Source organism: Gekko japonicus, unplaced genomic scaffold (genome assembly GCF_001447785.1).
Source record: "Gekko japonicus isolate JY-2015 unplaced genomic scaffold, Gekko_japonicus_V1.1 scaffold794, whole genome shotgun sequence".
Lineage (NCBI taxonomy): Eukaryota > Metazoa > Chordata > Lepidosauria > Squamata > Gekkonidae > Gekko > Gekko japonicus.
In genome coordinates, this window is record NW_015164692.1 from 573,277 (window position 1) to 584,928 (window position 11,652).

Consider the following 11,652-nt stretch of genomic DNA (forward strand, 5'->3'; position numbering starts at 1 on the left):
TTTGTTACATTTGCACACTGTCTTGTCCACAAAGGGCTCAGCTAACAGCATGGCTTGGTAACGTATTAACGGTATTTCAGTATCTTAAGAGTACCGTCTTTGTCTTCACTTCCATTTAGTGCGCCTACCTTTGTCGGGAAAATAGTGGTGCTCTAGCATCTCTGTGCCTCTCTAAATTTTAGTAATTTGGGGAGTAGTGCAGAGAGTTCTTTTGTGTTAAAGAGAATTCGGACTTCCTTGAGAAATAGAGCCTTTTAGTGTGAGTGCTGATGGGAAGAACAAAATCTGGTAACTATTGCGTACTTGGAAGAGTGGTGATAATCCAGAGCAGTCCCTTCAGAAATAGTCGTGCAGTTTCTCAATTTTAAAAAGGCTTAAATTGGTACATTTTGATTTTTGCAGGGGATTTGGATAGAATGGTCAATGGCTACATAACAGTCTTCGTTACAGTCTAGGCGTGGTGCTGCAGACTCAGTGACTGGTTGTGTAGGCCAACTCAGATAATAAAAATGTCTTCTATGGCCAAATACGGTTAATTTGGATACAAGCCTCAAATCCCAGTAGCTGTTCAGTCTTACCTTCCTGTCAGTGCGGCTTGTAGACGCTTAAACAGCTTCACTGAAATAAGTTGTGGATTGGGGCGTCACATCGAGCTTCAAAAGTAGCACTGAGTTGACCTCTAGCCTTCTGTAATACTGTGTTTCTTCCATCCCCGTTTAGGCTTACCGAAAGCTCGCCAAGGAGTACCACCCTGATAAGAACCCAAATGCAGGTGACAAGGTAAGATTTCTTTCCTTCCTCAAGCTGCTGCTAAAATACAAGTGAAACTGCATCTTCAGAGCAATGTTCCCTCTAAGCTGTGGGGTCTCGTGAGGAAAGATTCTGCCAATTGCATATTAATATCATAATCTCCCAATCTTTTATTAAGTAATAGAGCAATTTGGCTAACAATTTTGCTTTGTGAGCTACTGGCATTAAAGTTGCGAGCACGCGATTCGGCTGCTGCGTAAATCAGTTTGCTCTGGAGCCATCCCTTCCGGAGCTGAAGGCAAAAATCTGTGAGCCGGAGGCTAAAAAACACTGAGCTAGCTCACACTAACTCAGCTTAGAGGGAACACTGCTTCAGAGGTAGTCAAGGTAGTCTAGGTCCTGGAGCTGGGATTCCCAACGTGGTGCCCATGGGCACGTGGTGCTCGCCGACACCTTTTCAAGTGTTTTTAGAAAGTGGGTGGAGCCCTGTGGGGCTTTGCCCAGCAGGGCTTCCGAAGGGCCATTGGTGGTCTGACTGGCTTGTCGTGTGGCTGAAGGTGAGCTGCTTGCGTGTGAGAATTTTTTTTTAAACAGCGTGTTCATTTTAAAAGGCATCCCGTTGGACAGAGCTTCTGCCCGAAATGTTGATGAGTTGCTGTTAGTTATGCATGACCTCCCTCCCTGACATTTTGCGATTGGCAGCCATTTTGTGCTCACTCTCAAGGTGCTGTGACAGTTTCCCAAAGATGCCTGTGGGCTTAAAAGGGTTGGGGACCCCTGTCCCAGAGTATGGTTGGGTGGGACGCGGTACAGCAGCCTTGCGGAAGGTAAGCAGATCTAGCCGCCTCAGTGGCCCTTGCAAGGGCAGAAAGGTGGGATACATTTTTGTAAATAAAATAAGTAAATCTAAGCCTTGGTGGCAGTATTCTCAGGAACCTTTGCAGGCCACCTTCTGTTCCACAGAGGAAGGGAGGCAGGAAGGAAGGCAGACTATAAATATAACTATCTGTAGATACAGAATACATGAATGGCTTGTGCACCGAAGGACTTTTAGTCCAATCTGTGAAAAATTGAAGGAAGAGTTTGCCCCTGCAAGAGACCACAGTTACTTCTCAGTTACCAGGCTCGCTGGGCCAGGCCCAATCAGTGAGAGTCACCTCCTAATTCTTGCAACAGTAAATCAGGCTGACTTCTAAGCATGCTGCTGCAATCTCCATGGAAGAACAGGGAGATAAAAACAAGCTAAAACTTTTAGGTCGTCACCATCATTTTCACTTTGCTCTGGAGCACCTGGGGGAGATTTTGGGGGTGGCCTGGCTGTTGGCCCAACCAGGAAAATTCCTACTAGACTCCTGGCAGCGAGGGGCCCCAGGCGCTTCCGCCAGCACTGCGGGTGTTGCTGGTCTCACCCTTACACGGTGTTCAGTATCAGCTCGTCAGTTGCTGCCTCCTGCAGCACTGCCAGTTGGCAACAGTGCAGGAAGAGGCATCTGGGGAACCGTTACCAATTACTGTTGCTGCCCGACAGCATGGCCCCTGCAATGCCAGCTCTCAGCCGCATAGAAGCCCGCTAGGCATGGCTTGTCCCCTGGCCATTTTAATTCCCCTGTCTGGCCCTGAGGAATTTCAGTGTAGGCAGCGGGGAGATCTTGTGAATGGCGTGCTTATCAAGACGGAAGTGGCATAATTGTTGGGATGATTTGCTGAGATGCCCAGGAACAAAACAGGGGGTGAAATTATAGGTTGAGTCTGTGGGTTGAGTCCAGGTAAAGCTCATTAAAGAGGCTGGAATGCACAAAGACATCCCAGAGTCCAGAATGGGCGGGCACTTTGTATCTCCCTGCAAAATACTGGCCAGAGGATTAAGGACTGCTGCTTACTTGTCTGCCACGCCTCCCAGGAAGAGTACCAGTTTAAGGGTGGAACCAGTCTGATTCCAGCCACTGATCAGAAAACAGGTTGCTACAGGGAGCTTTCCTCTACCCTTCCTTGCCAGAAAGGGCTGTGCGGCAACTGCCCACTGCCTAGGGAAGGATACTCTGGCCTTTACCCCTGGTCAGACGCCTTAGGACCGCTAGGAAGCCGCACCCCTCTCCTCCCAGAAATAGGCAGCAAACGAATATAAACAAATGGATATAAATCTTAATATTGTCACACTACTCTTCCTCTCAGCTCTCCTTCCTGTGCACGTCTTGCTGTTTAGTTTCTAAACCTTGGAGGGAGGCCGCGAGCTACATTTCGGAAACAATTGCCAGAAAAGCAGCATATAAGTATAATAATCTTTACACTGATGAAGCATATCGTTATCTAACAAAGAAAACTGTCTCTCCACTGGTGCAGATGTCACTGAAGACCCGATTAATAGATTTCTTTCCTGTCTGTTTTTATCTCTTATTCAGTTCAAAGAAATAAGCTTTGCATATGAAGTTCTCTCAAATCCAGAGAAACGTGAATTATACGACCGGTATGGGGAACAGGGCCTCCGGGAAGGTAGTGGCGGAAGTGGAGGAATGGACGATATTTTCTCCCACATATTTGGTGGGGGGCTGTTCGGTTTCATGGGTAGCCAGAATAGAAGTCGCAACGGCAGAAGAAGAGGCGAAGACATGATGCATCCACTCAAGTAAGTGCCTTGCTGGTTGTTGCAGAAGCTTGCAGGGAAAGCTCCCGATTTTATAATTGCTCTGTTAGTGGGCTTAAGTTCTCAAAAGCAAAATGCAAGTATTCAAAGTATACAATTCAATTAAAGCTGCAGCTAGCTAGTATTGAAAGAGCCCGTGTGGCTTACGGTCGAAAGTGTGCTTGTTATTTACAGTCTACCTTTCTCATTGAGACTCAAGGCAGGTTACAACTTACAGTCGAAAATGTACTTGTTATTTACAGTCTGCCTTTCTCGTTGAGACGCAAAGCAGGTTACACAATGTAAATTGGTGCCATCCATAGAGGAAGTCATCGGATAAGCCAATGTAAATTGGCGCCATCCATAGAGGAAGTCATCGGATAAGCGAAGTAGTAGGTTAAAAAAGCCAAAGCCGATAGTGCAAGTAAAGTGAAAATTATATTTTATTGCTCTGCTAAAAATTCCCAAAGCGTTTCACCAGCAGGCTTCTTCGGGGGAATCTTTTAAGTCTTCCAGTGTTAACATGTTTTTGAGTCACTAAAAGACCAGAAGATCCCCCTGAAGAAGCCTGTTGGCAAAATGCTTTGGGAATTTTTAGCAGAGTAATAAAATATAATTTTTACTTCACCAGGGCCGTCAGCCTTGGCCTTGTTTTTTGTCTTCTTAGAGACCAGTGCAACCCTTTCATTGTCTACAAGCAAAGTAGTAGGCCTAGAATTACAGAAATCTGAAGAAAGGATAAGTAGACATGTTAACGGTGCTTAAAAAATGGAATAATATAGGTAGAAACAATGTAGTGAGAGCGAGATCATACATAACGGCAGGCAGATAATATGTACAATACACAGTAGTGTACTTTTGTGGCCAAACCTAAGCTAAAGGGCCTTCCTTTAATTAGGGGCAAAACCTTAAGAGGTAAAAAACCCGTGCAGCACCTGATTCAGGACAAACAAAGGTCACAGTCCCTCCCGTCCACAGAAAACATTGCTAGGCCAGAAGGATCAACACAATACCCAAAGGAGACCTTGGTGCAGTTCCACCATGCCAGCAATTACACAGAACAGTGGGTTTAAGTGTCTTCTGTGTCCAAGTCAAGCCATCCCTCTCCAGTATGGGGCTCAAGCTGAGCTTTTTCTCTGGCTCAAAATAAATTTAAGGCCAGGCCTCAGACTGGAGGTTTAATAGTAGAATGAGGAAACGAGTAGTGTACCTGCCTCCTGTTCCAGGTAATGGCCATGACACTTCAGCATAGCTGCATAGGGGGAATTATATATATATATATATACACACACACACACACACACACACATATACATATACATATACATATATATAATTGTTCAGTCTGTTACATCAAATATTTGTAGCTATACACAATTTAACCCCTCCCTCCCTCCCTCTTAATCTTAATCTTTTCACCCCCGTCATGGGCACAAAGTCTTAATCTTCCACTGAATGTCTTTTCTTTTTTCTTTCGGTATCCAATCTAGGTAGGTCTTCCATCTGGTCTTAATTTCCGTGGATTTTTCTTCCCATGTTGTTCCCTTGTTGATTGATGCCACGATATCTGACTGTATAAAGTCAAACAAATTACTTTTGTCTTTCCAACCTAGAGCTATAACCACCTTTCCTATTGTACTTAACAACATTAGATTAAAGTCTATAGTTAATGTTATATTGCATACTTTTCTAATAATTTCAACAATTTCCCTCCAGAGTGACTTTACTTTTGCACATTCCCACCACATGTGTGCATACCAACCTTTAGACTGTTTACAGTGCCAGCACACCGAACTCAATCCTGGGATCATATTAGCTAGCTGTGCTGGTGTCTTATACCATTTTGTAAGGCATTTATATTCAAGTTCCTTAAACCTAGTTACTTTGATATCTTCTACTCCTTTCATAATTTTATCGACCATCCTCTCTGTTATCTGACCTTCGTGGCTCCATCTCTTTTGTAAGTATTCTGTTATTTTATCTTTATTTGTTAACCTCTTTCTATATATTTTTCCTACCAGTCCCTTTTTCTGCTTGGCCATTTCTTTGTATAATACTTCCATTGGTGCGTCTGTCCAGAGGTCTTCCTTTTCGCTGATCATTTTAACTGTCTTACATAGCCCTACTATTTTTAACCAATATTGTTTGCCTATCTCTTCTGTTATTTCCTGTTAGGGTTTTAGATTTCCACCACTAAACATATCGCCCACTCTATAATAGCCTTTACTTTTTAGCATTTCCCACCATTTAATTTCTTGCACTTCCTTGTTGATAGTTTCAAGGGGAGTCTATCTTGAGACTTTCCCTAGCCAATAGGGTTGCCATTTCTTCCACATTTCTAATGATGCTCTTCTAGGGCCTATGAATGGCAGGCTGATCTATGAAGAAAATTTAATAATCATAGCTCAGGACCATTAGGAAGAAGGTAAGGGATTGTTCTGATTGAGGCATTGCATTTTGGTAGCAGTATTAAGAATCTGTACTCTTCCCCCCTCCCCCCCATGTCTGCACAAGCCAGATGCCTACCTACATCTTGGTTCTGGTCGCTAAACTTTGAAAACTTTAAACCTGGCGTGTGAGAAGATTGCCCCAAGCAATCTGTACCTGGTTACGTACCTGTTTATAGAAATAGGACCAAGCCTCTAAACAATTGCTGAATAGAGTACTAGAGTCTCACCCATGCCTAAAGTAATTTAAGAAGTTAACAAGAAGGAGAATCATCATTGGAGTTGTAAAACTGCTTATTAACAGTCCAGTGAGTAGATTACATTCAAGTTTTGAGCCAGAGTTCTGTCGAGTTGACTAAAAGCACTGAAGCTCAAACTGTTCAGCATCCCTTTACAGTGAGAAACAGGCAGGTTCGAACAACTAGGTGTCATAGGTAGATTAAGACTGGGGGGAAACATATTCAGTTTGTGGAAGCCTAAGTCAGTTTGAAGTTATGGGAAGTTCTGTGAGTGGGCTGGAGCAGCACAGATTCATATATTTAGTGCAAAAATAGGCAGCCTTAATTTCTAAAAAACAAACTTCTAACATCCTTATGGCTGTACAGAGAAAAATGCAAGTGCAGTATCTGTAGAAAGCAGGTGAAGGGAAGCGGATTTCTGTGGCTGGAGATGGGCATACTGTCTTGCATAGTTCCTTGACTGTCTGCAGCTAGCTGACAAAATGACATAACATTAAGAAGCTGCCAGTTTGCTTAATTTAATTGCCGAATTGGTTCTCTTAATTGCAGAATTTGGGTGACCTTGGTGCAGGGTTTCAGTTTTCATTTGTAGAGAATTCTTGGAGTCCCTTACTGTCTTGCTCCAGTGTACAAAAGGCAGAATGAAATTTGCATGAATTTCATTCACGCAAACGTCATTCCGTCCCAGTCACTGCCCTAGACACTGGGAACTCTGGGATTGTGCTTTTTCCTGCAGAATGCATGAAACATCTTACGGTGGCAGTATTTTCGCTAGAAGGCTGTGCAGAACTTTTTCAGTGAACAGTGAGAAATCGGCATCCAGTTTTTACTATCCAGTGTAAAACCCTCCTTTGTAATGCATTCTTGGGCTCCGGCTGATAGGTTGCAACCTGAGGAGGGGTGTGTCCCGGCACACTGTTGATAGCTTTGTTCTTTGCTGCCAGTTGGCAGAAAAATGCTGAAACGAATGGGAAGGCGAGAGAGTGCCACGTATTGTGAAAGCGGATCTAAAATGGCGGTTGCGTGTCAGCGTTAACTGTGAACGCTGTCCTGATGCTTCTGCATGAAGAGCAAAGCAACCAGCTGTTACAGGAGGAGAGAAGCAGTAACATTCTTGTCTGTCCAGTAAACCTTTATCCTGTCTTTCCTCCAAGTTCCAAATGGCATATGTGGTTCTTATAGAATCACAGAGTTGGAAGGGGCCATACAGGCCATCATATGAACTTAAGAGAAGCCAATGTTGGATCAGGCCAGTGGCCCATCTAGTCCAACACTCTGTCACACAGTGACCAAAATTACCAGGTGCAATCAAGAAGTCCATCAGTGGGGCCAGGACACTAGAAGCCCTCCCACTGTTGCCCCCCCCCAAGCACCAAGATGACAGAGCATCACTTGCCCCAGACTGAGAGTTCCTATCTATACCTTGTGGCTGATAGCCACTGATAGACCTCTGCTCCATATGCTTATCTAATTCCCTCTTGAAGACGTCCATGCTTGTAGCCACCGCCACCTCCTGTTGCAGTGAATTCCATGTGTTAATCACTCTTTGGGTGAAGAAGGACTTCCTTTTATCTGTTCTAACCCGACTGCTCAGCAATTTCATTGAGTACCCACAAGTTGTTTTATTGTGAGAAAGGGAGAAAAGTACCTCTTTCTCTACCTGCTCTATCCCATGCATAATCTTATAAACCTCAATCATGTCACCCCTCAGCCATCGTTTCTCTAAGCGAAAGAGCCCCAAGCGTTTTAACCTTCCTTCATAGGGAAAGTGTTCCAACCCTTTTATAATTCTAGTTTCCCTTTTCCGCACTTTTTCCAGTGCTATAATATCCTTTTTGAGGTGTGGTGACCAGAACTGTACACAGTACTCCAAATGAGGTTGCACCATTGATTTATACAGGGGCATTATGATACTGGCTGATTTATTTTCAGTTCCCTTCCTAATAATCCCCAGCATTAGTTGCACACTGTCTAGACATTTTCATGGAGTTTCATTGAGACTCCAAGATCTCTCTCGGTCAGTCTCTGGCAGTTCGGACCCCTTCAATGTGTATTTATAGTTAGGATTTTTGGCTCCGATGTGCATCACTTTGCACTTGGCCACATTGAACCCCATTTGCCACGTTGACACCCACTTCCCCATTCTCGACAGATCCCTTTGGAGTGCCTCACAATTCTCCCTGGTTCTCACCACCCTGAACAGCTTCGTGTCATCTGCAAATTTAGCCACTGCAAATCTAGTGTCCAACCCCCTTCTCAATGCCGGATCAGCCTGCAGTATCCCTGACAGGTGTTTGTCCAGACGCTACTGAAAGACTGCCTTTCCTCCATTTCATTCTTGTGAGGTAGGATAGGCTGAGTTAACGCGATGGGTCTGAGGACACCCAGTGAACTTTAACGACAGTGTGAGGATTTGAATCCGGGTTTCCCAGATCAATGTCTGCTTCTCTGACCCGGGGTTACTAATGTTTCGTAATTAAAGAGCCAAAGCATGACGAGAGATGAAGAAATGGCCAGTATGAGAGCTCTTTTGCATGACTGAAAACTATAGACCTTGATACTGGTGAAATTTGATGATGATAGTTTATTCCTCCGTCATGGTTCTGTAGCCCAAGTGTTGGTGGTTGGAACTCCATTATTAGGAAGTGGTGCACACTGGAAGTCCCTGGTCCCCGGAGCATCCAGCTGTCCTCAACCAGAGCCCAGGGACTTCTCATCCCTGGCTCCGACTTGGTGGAACACTCCACCTACTAACATCAGGACCCTGGGGGACTTCTTTTATCTCCACAGGGGCCTGCATGGCAAAGGTGTTCTGCTAAAGAGATGGTTAAGAACAGCAACGGTTTTCAACAACGATCTTAACAACAACTGACCCATTAACTTTCTCACCCCCTCTTCTCACCCCTCACCCCATGCTAATGTAAATTGGGGTTAGAATTTTGCACTATGGCGCCATGTAGAGGTTAGGTTTTAAGGTTTCGTATTTTAGATTGTTTTAATGTATTCTGTACGAACTCCTTGTATACCACTCATATATAAACGTGAGGTTTCTCAATAAGTCAGACATTTACACAGGAGCACCTTATCTGGCTGTTTTAGTGCAGGTATGTCTATACTTTAACAATGCTCAATATTTTAATAAAGATATCAAGGTTCAGTATTCAAAATACAAAGAAGGTCCAATAATACTCTTATTCTAACAAAGTTTCCGGGTATTGCGTTCGTTTTCAGGGTCTTCATCAGAGAAGGACCAATTATAACCGCACAATTGTTTTCTTTCTAAAGTCTGTCAAGACGAGTCAAGCAAGACCTTGGAAACAAACGCAATACCCGGAAACTTTGTTAGAATAAGAGTATTATTGGACCGTCTTTGTATTTTGTACTTTGAATACTGAACTTTGATAGTTTTATTAAAATATTGAGTATTGTTAAAGAATAGACAGATATGCGTGTGTAAATGCTTATAGTATCATTATAGCGTAATACACAGCCTTGTTCCTTTGTTGTCCCTTTAATTTGGCAGCTGTGGTTCTTTCATCAATTTCACCTGTTATTTTAGTGCAGGGGCATAAACCTGCACATGGTTTGCACTTGGATTACCGGCCTCCATCATTTCCATTTCTGCGTCTCTAAGAAACCCTTTAGACTCATAGAAATGTTTGCCCTTCACCTATTGGTTATTCTGCCTGCCTGTCCAGTAGATCTTAACGCAAAGGCTTTGTTTTCTCCCGCATTGAGCTTTTTGATTAAAGGTGTGTCCTGGAACTGAAAGAAGCCCTTGCTTGAAAGCATTCCTTTTTTTCTCAGCTCACTCATCAGCTTCCCTTCTCTCTGCTGACACAATGCATGGCGCTTTTGCAGTGTGGGACTGGGAAGCTTTCATCCACGTGCAGGTGAAATTTTCGGGTGGGGAGAATGAGTTAGTATAGAGCCCCCCCCTGTGGGGGCGGGGTGTGTTAAGAAGCTGGGAAAGTGCTGATTGGTTGCTCATCCCAGGGCAGTTGCTGTCAGGTAGTCCAGCCTGGCTCTCACCTGCATGGCCCAGGCTATCCAGATCTCGTAAGCTAAGCAGGGTTGGTCCTGGTTAGTACTCGGATGGGAGACCACCAAGGAAGTCCAGGGTTGCCATGCAGAAAACCCGACAGAGTCACCATAAGTAGACTGCAACTTGATGGCAAAAAAAAAAGTGCAACCTAACTTAAAAGGTGGAAGGAGCCAGTTTGGTGTAGTGGTTAAGTGCGTGGACTCTGATCTGGGAGAACCGGGTTTGATTCCCCACTCCTCCACTTGCAGCTGCTGGGTGACCTTGGGCAAGCCATAGTTCTGTCAGAGCTGGTCTTGAAAGGGCGGTTCTCAAAAGAGCTCTCTCAGCCCCACCTACCTCACAGGCAATGCTCCCTCTAAGCTGTGGAGTCTTGTGAGCAGAAATTCTACTTTGTAAGCTACTGACATTAAAGTTGTGAGCAAGCAATTTGGCGACTGCATAAATTAGTTTGCTCTGGAGCCATCCTCCCTGAGCTGAGATAAAAATGTCTGAGCCGGAGGCTAAAAAATTGTGAGCTAGCTCACACTAACTCAGCTTAGAGGGAACACTGCTCACAGGGTGCTTGTTGTGGGGAGGGGAAGAGAAAGGAGTTTGTAAGGCGCTCTGGGACTCCAAGCGAAGGGCGAGGTATAAATCCAATCTCTTCTTCTTATGTTAATGGTGCTGTTCCCATGTTGAGAGTTTGGATTTAAAAGGTGTGATTACGATTATTATATTATGTGTAACTATTATGTTTTCAGTTAATGGTGTAATGTTAAAGGCGTTGTGCGTCAAACAAAGTTTTGATATAGCCTTTATACATGTATACCCATAGCTTTGTGTTTTCCTTCCTCTAAAGCACAAACCCCATTCTCTTTCTAGAGTTTCGTTAGAAGATCTATATAATGGAAAGACTACCAAACTGCAACTTAGCAAGAATGTCCTTTGTAGTTCGTGTAATGGGTGAGTAGCGCTTCCTGTTTGTCCACTTTTTAATCACTTGGCCTTGAAGATGAGAACTAGTTAAGAACCAAGTGAAGTCTTTAGTGTGAGAAACGACCAGTGTAATGCTGCTGTCAAAAAAAGCTAACGTCCACCTAGAATTCAGTGTAAAACCAGCACAATGACAGCAGCGCTTAAAATTACAAAAAAAAAAAGTTCTTTGTCGTTAAGCCCAAAGGGTCTTGTGTGAGTCTCCTGTCCAGACCGATCAAACCCACGACCCACACAATGTTCCCTCTAAGCTGTGGAGTCTTGTGAGCAAAAATTCTGCTTTTTGAGCTACTGGCTTTAAAGTTGTGAGTCGGTGATTTGGCTACTGCATAAATTAGTTTGCTCTGGAGCCATCCTTCCTGAGCTAAGGTAAAAAATGTGTGAGCTGGAGGCTAAAAAAACTGTGAGCCATCTCACACTAATTCAACTTAGAGGGAACACTGGTCACAGCAGTATTGGGTGTCCCCAGACTGCTCGTTGGCTTCAGAGGGCGTCCACCTTTGCTTGCTTCTTGATGTCCACAACAATGCCTAACCAAGACTTTCTGATCCAGTCAAGGGGGTAAATCTGGAGCGGTTC

At 44.1% G+C, this 11,652-nt stretch overlaps 1 protein-coding gene across 1 annotated transcript in view; it reads left to right on the forward strand.

Annotated features, from left to right (window-relative positions):
• DNAJA2 (DnaJ heat shock protein family (Hsp40) member A2) overlaps window positions 1–11,652 on the forward strand; it is a 28,557-nt gene that overhangs the window by 4,085 nt on the left and 12,820 nt on the right. The window contains exons 3-6 of the mRNA XM_015409417.1: window positions 720–780; window positions 3,150–3,373; window positions 10,963–11,043; window positions 11,627–11,652. The exon at window positions 11,627–11,652 is cut by the window's right edge and continues 123 nt beyond it. Of these exons, the coding sequence (XP_015264903.1) occupies window positions 720–780; window positions 3,150–3,373; window positions 10,963–11,043; window positions 11,627–11,652 (392 nt within the window). The remainder of the gene's footprint in view (window positions 1–719; window positions 781–3,149; window positions 3,374–10,962; window positions 11,044–11,626) is intronic.